This window comes from Chionomys nivalis, chromosome 11, assembly GCF_950005125.1.
Source record: "Chionomys nivalis chromosome 11, mChiNiv1.1, whole genome shotgun sequence".
In the NCBI taxonomy this organism is placed as follows: Eukaryota; Metazoa; Chordata; class Mammalia; order Rodentia; family Cricetidae; genus Chionomys; species Chionomys nivalis.
Window position 1 is genome coordinate 23,848,982 of NC_080096.1, and position 14,358 is coordinate 23,863,339.

The 14,358-nt window shown below is 50.6% G+C and overlaps 1 protein-coding gene across 7 annotated transcripts in view; it reads right to left on the minus strand.

Annotated features, from left to right (window-relative positions):
- Csmd2 (CUB and Sushi multiple domains 2) overlaps positions 1-14,358 on the minus strand; it is a 543,351-nt gene that overhangs the window by 157,711 nt on the left and 371,282 nt on the right. For all 7 annotated transcript variants that reach the window (XM_057784126.1, XM_057784125.1, XM_057784122.1 and 4 more), the window contains 4 exons: positions 13,517-13,705; positions 13,214-13,330; positions 4,538-4,753; positions 3,224-3,412 (listed from right to left, as the gene is read on the minus strand). In XM_057784126.1, coding sequence (XP_057640109.1) covers positions 3,224-3,412; positions 4,538-4,753; positions 13,214-13,330; positions 13,517-13,705 — 711 coding nt within the window. The remainder of the gene's footprint in view (positions 1-3,223; positions 3,413-4,537; positions 4,754-13,213; positions 13,331-13,516; positions 13,706-14,358) is intronic.

The following is a 14,358-nucleotide window of genomic DNA, read 5'->3' on the forward strand; positions in this document are numbered from 1 at the left end:
TGGCCAAGATCGTGGGCCTTTGCTCTGTAATTCTTCGTCTAGATTCTAACTTGTCTGCCTCTACCGAGCGTGGCATCCCGTCTGCTCTGGACTGTCAGGAGTCTTATGGGAAGCTCGTCACTGCTCAGGCTCACAGTACCCTTATTGTTCCTAAAGCCCCTTGCCCTTTGCCCAGCTCACGACAGCTGGTTTCCTCAAGCATGGCCTTTTGATTGCCTTCTGAACCCCAGCTTCCTGCACACCAGCTTTCTGTCCCACCTCTGGGCTAGTGAGACCCTCCCATCTCCTCCACACACCAGCACATATGTAAGAAAGGATGCAGGACTGCTTGCCTCCTTAGGTGGCCAGTCTCTACCCAGTGACAAAACCCTGACTCCCTGCCACAGCTTTGCTTAGTTCTAGGAACCAGAGAAAGGACAAGAGAGGGAAGGGATGTGGCATTTGTTTCTGGGAGAGTTTCCAAAGAGGCAGGGGAGATGAGCAGATGCCACAGGAAGCGAAACACAGGCGTACATGGAAACAAACCAGTGCTCCAGAGAAACAAACGGGCACGTGCCCAGAAATGCCAGGGTTGATTCATACTTCTGTCGCCCCTGTCAGACGAGGTCTCGGTAAGGACAAGGGCTGGATCCTATCCATCAGTCTGGGGCTCCTGAGGCAGAGGGTCAGGTCTTCTCCATCACTGTGGGTCTTCCGAGGACAGGACCACAGCTCTTGTTGTAGCCTGGGGTCCCCTCCTAGGGTCAAGGCTGTCTCTTCCACATCAAATGCAGGAGCCCCTGAGGTCAGGGGCTGCCTCACCCTGTCACACCATGAAGTAGAGCTCAGGGCTGTTTACGTCCTCCGTGGCCGGGAATGTTCCCGGTGGCACACAGTGGGCTAAATCATCTAAGTGACACCTACAGGGAAGGTGGCAAGCGAGAGCACCCCCGCGGGTGGGCAGGCCCGCCATAACTCTGGCGGGAGTCTCTGCTGCAGGGCTGGCTGTAATTAGAGGTGATTATAATTGCTGCCGCGTTATTAATGCCATGTGAAACAGAAGACAAATGTAATAATGAAAATATTGTGTGGTGTCATGAACAAACAGTAATTGGAATAATGAGGTAAAGGGTGAGTTGGTGTACTGAGACTGGCGAGGCGGGAGCTGTGGGGGGCCGGAGAACCCCATTGGAGGCAAAGTCTCTCCAAGCCCCTCATGGGGGGGGTGGTGTTTCCAGATGTGAGGGCCACTGCTGGTGGTCAGGTCTGAACTGACCGTCCCCAGGGTGAGTTAGTTCTGTGGCAGTCTTTTGTCTAAATTTGTAAAAGATTATCGACAAGGTAATGACAAGTCATTAATCCATAAAGGGAATGATAAAAATGTTATTGGCAAAGTGACAATTCCGTGGTTTCCCCCTGGCTTATGGAAACGATGCCACCTCATCTAGAATAGTCAGATGTAGTTATCTCCATTTAACAAATGAGGAAGTCAGGCAGAAGGGTCTGGTGGTGCTAATGGTTTGATAATTGGCAGGGCAGAGACATGACCTTGATTTGTGTGCCTGCTCAGCAGGGCACAGCTCATCCCGACTGCCTGGTCAGTTGTTCTCTGCAGAGCCCTGGGCTCCCATGGAGTTGTCCAGGGAAGGGCTGATCACATAGGCTTGTTGGCGTTTTGCTTTTCCTTTGCTTTCTTGCTTTTGGGTGTTTGTGCACTTGCGTGAGTATACGTGTGGAAGGCAGGGGACAATCAGCTCTACAGACCACCTGGATTTATTTTGAGACAGAGTCTGATAAACCTGGAGCTTGCCAAGCAACAAGTTGGGTGGCCAGCCAGCCCTGGGGGTCCACTTGATTCTGCCTTCTCAGTTCTGGCTTCTAAGTGTGTGTCACCATACTTGACTTTTTTATGTGGGTGCTGGGAATTGAACTCAGGTCCTCATGCTTGTAAGACAAGCACTTTACTGGCTGAATTACCACCCAGTCCTCTTCTGGTCTTCTGTTTTTTATTCTTCCTTCCTTCTCCCCTCCCCTCTCTCTCTTCTCCTTCCCTCCTCCTCTATCACTGTCTCTCCCCCTCTCTCTCTTCCACTTCAGGATTGACCTCAGGACCTCCTGCATGTCAGGAGAGCTCTCTACCACTGAGCCATGCCCCTCACACCTCAGGGGCATTGAGGTGCTGGTTCCAGGCTTAATGGATGCGGGTTTTTTTTTTTTTTGATCTGTTCCTTGTGTTTTCTGAGAGGTGGTGAGCCCTTCACTAACTCACCCTGTGTTCTACTCTCCCCTGTGCTGAGGGCATTGAGCAAACAGGGTCTCCAGCCTTATAAACTACCACAGTAGCAACGGTCCTAGGCTGTCACCAGGCATCCCACTCCCTCTGGGCCCAGAGCCCTGATCAGTCTTCTTCTGATTATCAAGAATGTATGCCAGCCTGGTGCCTATGCCCCGCCCACTCCCTGTCCTCCTCACCATCTCTGGTTCCTCTGCCACCTGTGCCCAGATGACTTCCCAGGCAGCGTCATGGCTGAGGCCTGGCCACTCTATCTCCTCAGTCCAGCTCCTCCCTATCCCTGATAGAATGCACTTTACTAGGGGGCCCTTCCTGCCCACCTTCTTAAAGACACAGCCTCCCTCTGGCAATTCCTCTGCAACCCCCCCCCCTCCACACCCTGTACCTCCTCTGCTGCCTGTCTTTCATCTGTGCTTCCCAGTACTGCCTCCTAGGTACACGTCTATGGGTTTCTGGTGTGTTCCCTCTGTGAGGATGGGGGTCCCTCTCTGTGTTCACTATTCATACCTCCAGGTGCTAGATGCTTTACGGGGGTGAACTAAATGCATCAGAACTGATCCCAGCTCCTGCCCTTCCTTCTCCCTGGCTGGGTGGAAGGTCTTCCTAGGGATTTTCCCAAGAGCAGACACCCCTGTGCAGATGGATTGGGACTCCTTTTGGGCAAAGGCTATTCCTCTTCCGCTAGGCCCCCAACTACGGTGCTGTGTAAGAGACATCCGAAAGCAGAGGCCTGTGCTAATGGCTGCAGGTGAGCCTACTGGAACTGCTTGGCAAAGGCCAGGTCAGGCCACAGAGCAGATTCCTCTGCATCTCACAGAGGTCTTTAGGCTACCCGTCCAGCATCCCCCTGCAGGTCAGTGCAGCTGTGCTGATCCTCGAACCCAGGCCCATCAGCCTCCACCTCACACCACCCCATCAAGTGAAGCAGAATGAAAGCACGTGACCACCTACCAACACACCTTGGCAGAGGCGAGCTCCACAGGCGCCGTCTGCCCCCCAGGCACATGATGCGGGCCGTGCCCTCCAGACGGTACCCGGGGAAGCAGGAGAAGGTCAGGGTGTCACCCACACCAAACTGTAAGCCCTTCCGGATGCTGTAGGCTGGGACCTCAGGCTCCTCACAGGGTTCCAGGTCATACTCTGCAAAGGAAGGCAGTGGGCGTGTCAGGCGCAAAGACAGCTGGGGACAGCTGCAGTGCCTTTTCCTTCTGGAAAGGACCAGAAATAAAAACAGAGACTCTATAGCACGCCAGCCCTCAACAAGTGTGGGGAAGAGTCATCCTGAGGGCTGAGGTCAAGAGAAATTTTGGGAATCCTCATTACTGGGGCTCAGGGTTTTGGAGAACTGCTCCTTTGAGGATTTCTGAGGGTCCTTCCTCCTCTCCTTGTTCCTTGGGTTCCATTCCCTGAGATCTGGTGCTTTCTCACCAGGCACTAACCAGCCTGACACAATCAGTGGTTTTCAGGGGGTCAGAGTCTGTAACTCTGTTTCAAGCAACTTGCTCTAGGATCCTGACTCCAAATGGTTCTCTTGAAGTTTCCTCTGGGTGAGGAGGCTGGCTTTGAGACCGATGGTAAGCACAGCAGGTGGTAACGATGAATCAAGGACGTGCATGATGTCTTTAGTGACACCGTGAAAGTGACTATCTCTCGAGGTCCAGTGCTCTGTCTGTATATTAGGGATGAGGGTCCGACTGGTCAGGCCTGCTCAGGCAGGTGACCTGGGGCTCCTGGGTAGAGGGCAGCAAAGGACTGAGCTGAGACACATCCTGTATTGCTAATGCAGGAGGTCTTTGAGTACCTCAGAATGAAGGTACTGGGGACAGTGGCGACAGGAGCCAAGCCCTCTTCTCTCTCCCTGAAGGCCACGAAAGAGCCTTCTTTTCAGGATTCGCCCAGTACATTAGTCTGCAATGAGCACCAGTGCTGACGCTAAATGAGACTGAAGACGTGGATACACTAACTCCCAACTCTTTCCTTCTGTGATTGCTGGGGCTGTGGACGAGAAGAAGAGGATCGGGAGGAGAATGTAAAGTCAGGAGAGCAGGAAGGGGCACCTAGGAAACCCTCACCTTCAGTGAGTCAGAGAATGAACCTACTAATCCCTGCTGAGACCATTCCTGGGAAGCCCTTCCTTGTGTTTAAGTTAAGTATCTCTGGCTGCAGTGTTGAGGTCGGTCATCCTGAGACTGGGGAGCTACACCAGAGGGGGTGAGAGAGATTGGCTCCCTGGTTTCTTTCTCCCAGGATGGCCATACTCGTTACCTGAGAAGGTGATGTTGAATCCTTCATAGGACATGGAGAAATCAGAGATGAAGCGGACCTGGGCAGTGAAGTTGCCATAGAGCCCAGCGCTGATGGGTGCTGGGAGCCTCGAACCTGTCAGCTGCCTCAGGGGCTGTGTGAAGCTGCCGTTCTCAGTGATGAGGAGGTAATCATGGCCGCTCTCCAGGTGGAAGGTGTGGAAGGTGAAGAACACGCCTGCAGAGAGAGCAGAAGCCCAGGCTGGCGTGGGCAGGTGGCTGGAGACGAAGAGGTGGTGTCCATCTCCGACACTGCCTCACAGTCATTCACTGTGGCTTTAGAGAGTCTGTACCATGGGTGAGGATCCAGCGTGTTACACAAAGGGCTGCCGTCAGAGGGATGGGTGCTGGACTGAGTGTAGACCAGCCTTCTATGGGTGCCTGGACAACAGTCTACAGCAGGAGGAGGGGCTAGGGAGATGGCTCAGTCAGTCAGATGCTTGCTGTGAGGACCTGAGTTCGATCCCCAGAACCCATGTAAACAAGTGTGTGTGTGTGTGTGTGTGTGTGTGTGTGTGCTTGTTAATCCCACAGCTGGGGAGGCAGAGACAGGCTGATCCCTGACGTTCACTCGACAACCAACTTTATCCCTGCCTGTGAAGACCAGGCCAGTGAGAAATCCTGTCTCCAAAATCATGATGGACAGCTCTGAAGAACCACGCCAGAGCCGTCCTCTGCCCTCCACACACACATGTGCCAGTGTTCAAACACACACTCACAGAAGCATGCACGCGTAGTGAGTAATTGGTTAAAAAATGTAGCAGGAAGATAGGCATGTGGGACAACTTTGCAAAGAATTCAACCTGAGCTGAATCTTGGCAGGATGCACAGCCACTCAGCAGATTAAGATAAGGAGGATTGTCCCGGTAGGGGACCAGCCTATCTGTGGGGACAGTGCAGCCGCGATGTCCAGAACATCATGAGCAGCATGACAGTTGGGCATACTTAGGGAGAGGCACCTGGACCTGAAGCTGGGGACAGACCTGGCACTTCCCTGGAGCCAACAAGAGAGCTGTCCCCTTCCAGCACAGGTCAGTCTTTGGTTATAGCAAGATGGTGGTCATGAGAAGGACGGAGCTGGAGGAGAAGGGGCAGAAAAGTCAGTTCAACGATGTCTGCTCGCACCGGACCAGAGGTGGGGCTTGACATCAGGGGCAGGAGCAGGAGGTGGGTAAGGGATTCCAGGCAGGTGGGCTGGCAGCAATGGCAGGCATGATGCAAAGGGGCAAAGGGGTCTCTGGGAGTGCTTCAGCCTGAAGACACGCAGCTGCCGCAGAGAGCAGAACAGTGGCTCTGGTGCTAACCCATCCTGGGCAGTATCTAGGCTTCGAGAGAGCAGCTAGAGAAAGATTCAGGGGTTTGGGACTTAGATGGGACGTCAGGGAATCTGAGAGTCACCAGCAGAAGGTGGCATTTGAAGCCGTCAGCGTGGACGAGTGCGCTTAGGACAGTTTGCAGCATCAGAGAAGGGGCAGTGGAAGCTGAGAAGTGACCTGAGATAGAGGAGGGGCAGAGGCAGCAAGGAGAACTGGAGCGGGGAAGCGGGGGACGTGAGAATCCTTGGAGAACAGTGGAGATGCAGCTGCGTCGTTTTGCATAAGGACATATGTCCATGGCGCCTACAAGTGTTAGAATTCTGGAGGGAGGTTAAAAGCGTAAGGCGAAAGTAAAGCAACAATATTCCTTCACTGAGTTCTAAGTCCCTGGTGCCACTATTTATTATTATTATTTTCTGTTTTGCTTGCTCTGAGGCCAACACTTAGCAGCTGGAAGCAAAGCTGTAGAAATGGATCTGCCAGTTACCCTAAAATGTGCATGTGATCTGCTCCCTCTCCATCCATTTTATACCCGGGGAAAACAAGGCACAAAGAGCTGAAGTCATTTCTCCAAGGTCCTTCTCATAGAGAGCAGAGCTGAAGCCAGGCCGCCTGACTGCCGAGGCAATTCTGTCCTCCTCCCTCCCACTTCAGGATGCAGCCTCTCAGGCTGAGGAAGAGAGTAGGTGGCCCATGGGGGTGGGGTGGTAGGAAGCTGATGGAACAGCACAGCTTTTGAGTTTGTGTTGGTCTATGCATCAGCGTTTGCGTGAGCCAGGACATTCAAGGGCCATGTAGTGTGACAAGGACAGGGTGCATTTGCTACTGTGTGTGGGCTATGGACCTGCATTATAGCATCACCTGGGACCCTGGGAGAAACACCTCTCTACAGGCCTACTGAGTCACAGTCTGTATGCAAAGTACCGAAAAGAGCCACCTCTGCACGTTCACTGTCGCAGACGCACTTTTGGTAAATGATGGAAGGATCGAAGCCCCTAAGGCTGAAACATTTTAAAAAGGTTTCCATGTTCTCGTCTCCCTGTGGAGAGGAAGGAACTGGGGTTCCCCAAGTATCGATGAGAGCTGGGGAGACAGAAATCACAGAGGTGGTGGGGCTAGGGTGACGGTTTGTAATACTTCATGTCGAGGTAACCAATGTGCACCCAAGTACCAATATGTCCAAGGATACAGGTCCTGTGTCCTTACCAAGCATTAGGCTTGGTGCCTAGTGCTGAGAAAGATCTAGTTTAGTGAAGGAAAGAGCAGCAGTGGTAATCTCAGTGGGGCGGGAGTGGGGGTGGGGGAGTTTGAACAACTGTGCCTAGGGGCCTTCATGAAAAGCCCGGAGGGAATCATCAGAGAGGGTAGGTATGGCCTTTGGCAAACAGGTCTGAGCATGCGTGAAGAGAACAGGTGGGTCAGACACAGTAACAAGCAGAAACAAGTGGATGAGACGCTTGTGGGCCTGGCCCTGCTCCTCCAGTGCGCAAACACAGCCTCTCCCGGGGAGTAAACATTTGGCTGGGAATCTAAGGATGAGCAAGTTCAGCTGAAATCCTCAGGTTCCCCAGCTGTGCTGATTGCTTGGGGCTTTTTGGTCATTGTGAAGAACTGAAGAGATTGTCATAGAGATAGGCATTGCTCTAGTCAGAGTTTGAATCCTATTCAGCGTGACAGATTCACACAGTAGCGTGATACTGCACAGGGTAGAAGTCACAGGATCACCTGTCTGAGCCCAGGTGGAAAGGCGGTAGCCAAAGCTGCCTGGGTCCCTCCCTCTGCAGGCTCCTTCCCTCAGCTGCCCTGGGTGAGTGGCAGACTCTCCTCCCAGGCGGCTGTTAGTCCTGGGGTGAGGCATAGCAGGAAGAGCCACACAGCTAAGCTTCCCTTGGGCACACAGCAAGGACCCAGCAGGTGATCTGGCCTCCAGGTCCCCAGGGGACCTTATAGGTTAGGAGAGGCCTTTCCTGGTGTGGCACAAGGATGGGGACTAGTGGCTAAAATGCCAAGATTAACACATCAAAGAAGCCCATTTGCCAAGGGAGCCTGGAAGTCCTTCCTCACCTTGAAGTGGGCTTCACAGAACTGAGCAGTGTGTGTGTGTGTGTGTGTGTGTGTGGTGTGGTTGGTACAGACGGGGGGGGGGGGGTGGTGGTGGTGCAGGTATTAGAAAGTTATAAGGGGCTTTCTGTATAATGTAGCCTGATACTTTGGGGATGTTTTTCTCAGTCCACTTCTATTCTTGGAAATGCTTTTCCCTTCTTGGTAAGCTGTCTTCTGTTTCTATTTCTAGCCAAGTGTCCCGGGACAATCCTTTGTCCTGGGGCACAAGAGCCTTGGGCAGAAAAGCCGGCGAATCTGTGCCCTGTGAACTCAGACCGTAGTCCTAGGCCTGCGGTTGGACACACACTCTGGGCTTCCTCACTGCTTCTGAGCTCCGTGCCTAGAAGGCACAACTTCCTCTCCATCTCCCCTCCTCCGGGTGGCTGCCTGGATTTGCATCTTGCCTGTCTTGTTGTTTTTTTCCTTGAAATTTAATCAAATAGTCCTCAAGCTTCCGTGTCTGCCTTTAAATTCTTTTATTAATGATATTAAGGACCCCAAAGAATGAACGCCATTTCCCAGTAACATTGAAGTCTCTTCAAGGTCACATTCTAAGGACCCCCTGCAATGCTAATTCTTTTCACCACCCACCCCTGTGTAACCTAAAGACATACTGTACTTCTCCCTTTGGCTATGGCACTATTGAGGTAGAGCACTCTGGGTGACTTTGATTTCATGCTGAGGGAATGTCATATGGGGAGAAGGAATAGGCTGGGGTCTTGGTGTTAGGCAGAGCTGGGGCTTTTCTCCAGGAAGGAGACCTCATGCACGGTTCTGAGAACTGGTCATCTTGCAGGAGAGGCTGGGGCTGAGATAATGGTGATGGGTGAGACCAAACCTTACCCAGGACATGGAGTAGTAGTGTACTCACTCACTGAGTGTGCGTGTGCGTGTGTGTGTGCGTGTGTGTGCGAGAGAGAGAGAGAGAGAGAGAGAGAGAGAGAGAGAGAGAGAGAGAAGACCTCTTTGTTCCTCTGCTCAATGTGTCCACATTGAAAAACTCTCTGTTTTGTCCTTTTCACTAATCCTTTATTCCCTTAATTGGCCTATTGAGGACGGGTGGCCGAAGCTGGCTCTCTCAGCCTGGGTCTGACCCTGACTCCAGAAATCCTGCCATATGGCGGCTGAACAACTCTGAATAAAGTTCAACTTTCTCCAGCTGGGTTTCCGCTTGTTTGGGAGCAACTCAAATAAGCAGCCAGGGTCTATTAGCTCAATTGTGTTAGGAGCAGATCCCAGGAGAAGGGTGTGGGCTGATCCTTTCAGTTCATCCCACCAAACAGATCTGCACTTCCTGGCGTGCCAGGCGGAGGAGGTGGGGCTCTGGGAACCAGAGATCCATCCTTCAAAGAGCTCCAGATAAGTCATTGAGCTGGGAGTTAAAATGCAAGTTTGGAACTGTCTTCTCTTCCCGGATGCTGGCAAGTTCTAGAAACTGAGCTGAGGTCTGGGTAGTTAGAACTTAGAAGGCAGCTGAAGAGATCAGCTATGGCCCGGGGCTTCTCTTGGGGGTTTGATGCTATAGGTTAGGGGAAGCCTTTGCCTGGTTCTAAGGAAGGTGTGAGGAGCTCTGGTCATTCATCACCTCTCATTGATTACAGACCTTTTACCTCGGCCAATTCCTTTGAACACAGGCTCACATTTGATCTCAGGGACACTTGTCTAACAATCTGGGCTGGGCTCCAGTGTTCATGACTTTCTGCCTGCTTCATCACGACACACTGAGAGCTGGGTCAACTTCATCAAAAAAGCATTTGTTAAATAGACAATGAGCTGAAGTGCCTTCTAGGTAGACATGCACAGAAATAGAGTGACATAGACACTTACATGATCACAGATGCTCAGACGCAGCAACATGTATCCCTCTGATCATACCTGCCCAGCTATGGGGCTCCTTGAATACAGGGGTTATCTTTCTAGAGACCCTCAGGGCTGCCTTGATTACGAGGAGGTTTCTTTCTATCTTGCCTTGATAGAAAAACTCTGGGTGTTCCTAGTCCTAAACAGAATTGGCCTTGAAAGCCAAGGTGGCTATTTCAATATGTGTGGGATGTATAGAAATGATTTCGTTCAAGTATTCTTCTCTATCCAAACAGTGCAATTACATAAAAGATATTCCTCAATAATGGGAAAAGGAGTCCAGAGATGAGAATAAAGGACAGTTAGTATGACATGTGGGGTGGACAGCTGCAGAGCATTGCCTATACAAATAACCTCGCTTATGCTTTATAAACACAACATATTTGGGGGCATACTTTGCTACTCAGCAACTTCTTGGCACACCTCTGATGGTCTGCAGACATTCCTTCCCGCATTACTCCTTGCCTGCATTTCATTCTGTGGCTGCACTGTGTTTATTTCATGGTTTTATTTTATTTGTGTGTGTATATGTGTGTGTGTGTTTATATTACAGGCAGTCACGAACTATCTAATGCGGGTGCTAAGAACTGAATTTGGGTCATCTCTCCAGCGTCACTAGTTCTTATTTAATTAAATTAGCTAATTAATGTGTATGTGTGTGTGTGTATACTCTGTACACATGTGCATGCATGTGTGTAGAAGCCAGGGGGTGATATCGGTGTCTTCCTCTATTGTTCTCCACATTATTATCTGAGGCAGAGTCTCTCACTGAACCTGGTGCCTACTGATTTTGGTTAGCAGCTGGCCAGCAAGTCCCAAGAAGTCTCGTAACTCTGCGTCCCCAGCTCTGGTGTTACAGACAAGAGCTGATGTGCCTGGCTTTTTACATGAGTGCTGGTGACTTGAACTCAGGTCTTCACACTTGTTGAGCAGGCATGTCATAAACTGAGGGATCTCTCAGCCCTAATTCTTAATTTTTTTATGTATTTAAAAAAATGTCCCTAACAGTTCCACGATAATATGCCATTTTACTACGTGTATTCAGGTAAATTTCAGTAAGTGAAACTGCTGGCTACAGAGGCCACACTGATTCCCATTCCTGGACCACTGCTGGGAGAAGCCAACGCTTGTCTACTCTGGTCAGCAGGGAGGCAGGAAGGCAGGGAGGCATAACCGCGTCTATACCACACAACGCATTACGATGTCCTCACGCGGTAGGGAAAGAGAAACTGTTTCATTACTGGCTGAAATTGCATGTCTTTTAATTATTGGTGGGGCTGATGTTTTCAATTTGTATTTCAATTATGAAGTGCTAGTTTATAGGTCTGCTCATTTTTCAGGCTGATGGGCCGGGCAATTTTCATACAGAATTCAGGAGCTCTTTACAATATCAGGTTGGCAGTCCTTAGTCAATTACATACATCATAGATAGTTTTTGCGTATTTACTATTGACTTTGCATTTTCGTGGAGGGTTTTTTTTTTATACTAATCCTATCAATTTTTAAATTTTAATTGAATCTAGCAGCCTTTGCCTTTATGGATTATCTCTGCTAAAGGCACATCCTACCAGAGGCCAGACTGTCTATGGCTTTCTATTGCTGCTATCTATGTACTTTCGTGGATGAGATAGTGATGGGATTTTTAATGTTTTGTTTTTCAAATAGTTAAACTCACTCAGGGTGTGTGTGTGTGTGTGTGTGTGTGTGTGTAGATGTACATGTGTAAGGGGAAGCTGTATGTGCATGGGCAGGTGTGTATGTGGAGGCCAGGGATTAATTACAACTGTTTTCCCTCACTGGCTGTCCATACTATTTTTGGAGATAGGGTCTCTCACCCATGGACCTGGGGCTCATTCATTAGGATTGGTTGACTGGCTAGTGAGCCCCAGAGAGCCTTTAGGATTACAAAGCTGAGACAGATACCGTGTCCTGCTTTTCACATGGGTGCTGGGGATTGAACTTGGGTCCTCACGCTTGCAAAGCAAGCATTTCACCAACTGCAATTCTTCTCTAGCCTCAGAACCCCACTGTTTCTAAATTCTGTTTATTTAACTTCTTCAGTAGTTCTAAACTGGTAGTCATGTCTTACAGTCTGTTTTGTCTGTGTGCACAATTCCTGGACATGCACTGTACCCCTGCTGAGTAGAGGATGTCCACTCCCAGACTAGTATATTCACCTCACACTGTCAGCTCATACTGGTATTTGCGTATCTGGGAGGGTTATTCTTCAACCCCCTCATCCCATTCCTCTGCATGCTAATTCCTCTAGATCAGAGTATTTATTTTATTTTTATTAAAGACATGTATCACAGTTATCGGTGACAGATTGTTGAACATAGATGCCAGTCTTCCACTCCCAGCGTAGAAAAGCCAAAGTTGTGAGGCCAGGTCCTGAAATTCTTGCTGAACTGCAGACCGGGGGAGCCACCTCTACAAGGATGTTAGGATAAGCATCTGGAGGGGTGTGGGCTTGTAACAGCCTGCTTCCTGCCCATCTCTACCAGCGTCTGCCATACGGGTGCAATCTGGCAAACATTGCTCAGAAGTATGCACTAACTTATAACTAGCACCTTGCTTTGAACTTGGATACCCAAAGACTACATTTGTTAGGGAAACGGAGGCAGCAACACTATCTAGAGAGGCAAATGAATGTGTGTCGTCCCCAGGAAGAAGAAAGCTGTGCGAGAGGAGGCTGCCACGCTCTGAATCCAAAGGGTGAACATGGGGAAGAGGGGACAGACATGTCCTTGGCTCCTCTAGGATACAGGGCAAGAACAGAGGTTTCAGAGACACCTAAGAAGCGACGTAAAGACAACAGGCTTACCAAGAATGATAGCAGTCAGGTCTGGCAGCACAAGCTTGCAATCTCAGACAATAAAATGCAACGGGATCACAAGTTCAAAACCAGCCTGGATAACTTTGCAAAATTCTGTCTCAAAAAAGTAAAAAGAGGGCTGGGGAATCTATCTCTGTGGTAGGGGCTTGCCAAATATGCATACAGTTCCTAGCTCTGCTCCCCACTCCGAAAACAAAGATAACGGAGGCCTCTTCTGTGGAATAGCTTCCCATCTCTGTACCAGTGAGGATGTACTGCCATCTTATGGGACACGCTCTGCTGCATGGGGTTTGATGGCTGGCCACTAGCGGGACTTCTTAAATCATGGAGAGGCTGGATTCTCTGCAGTATTTACAGAATGATTTCTGTGATACAGACAGATGTGTGAGTCCTGCAAGTTTTCTTATTAGTAAGAGAACTCAGACTAAGATCACATGTCACTATGTAGTGAAATCTTCGTGGATGTCGCTCTGACCTGGGAACCTGGAGTCCTGGCCGTGAGGTCAGTTCCTGCCACACTCACCTTTGCCGTGTGACGTCTCGATGACCCAAGTGCAGTTCAAGTTGTTGGGGTAGAAGTCGGGGAATCCTGGTGACAAGATGGTGCCACTGGAACCTTGAATGAAGCCACCGCAGAGAGCTGCAGGAGTGAAGAGGGCAGAGAGAGAATCAGAGTGTCTCAGAGAGCTCCCCTAACCATCCTTCTTGGATACCATGAACCCCCAAACTGCCAGCTTCACTGACGGGTGTTGGGGAGTCAGTGCCTGAGGTTTGTCAGGGCAGGAAAAGAATGTGCTCTTCAGTGCCCCCTGCTGGTGCGCCTCACCTTCGCAGCTGGGAAGGGCCCGACTCCACTGGAAATTGGGCTCACACTCCAGGGCCTCCCCATCGCTCAATGTGTAGCCCGAGTCGCAGCTGAAGGTCACCAGAGCACCCACATAGAAGTCATTTCCATGACGCTGCCCATTGACGGGGATCCCTGGGTCCAGACAGTGGTCCGACTGCAGGGTGATGGCTGGAAAAGAGAGGTCACAGCTGGAACAGGAAGCACGTGATGTCACCATGGAGGAACCCCTCCTGACTTATCAAAGGAGGCCTTGCTTTACAAAGGCAGAAGTTGCCAGTTACTGACTCATGAAATGTGGCCCTTGGTATCTATGGGGGGGGGGCGTATTAGAAGGCCCAGCTCTCAAGCAGGGCTAGGCTGGTTAACACACTCAACACAGGTCTACTGAATGCTCACTAAGGGTTAGGCACCACACAAAGGCTCAGTGACAAGAATGAATAAGCCAACAACTCTGTTCTCATGATGCTCTTCCATGGCACTTCCTAATTTGGTCTGGAAAGTATTGACGTGAGGTTAACCCTCTAAATCAAGGGGATGAATAGGGAAGATGATACGAGATGGCAGGTGTGAGGGGATACCAGCTAACTTCAAGGCCATGGTCAGTTAAGCACTTGATCCCAGAGCAGGGCATGGCGCCTTACACCTGTAGACGGTGGAAGCCATGAGGTGTGCACCTGGGACCTGGCCTGAAGGTCATGAGCAACTCAGCTCCCATGACCTTTGAGAGGGGCTGAGAATGGAGAAGAACCTTCCGGGGGGGGCATTTTTGCAGGTGGCAGGGGTTGCGCCCATGGCAGAGCACAGTCAGGGGGCTACCACCC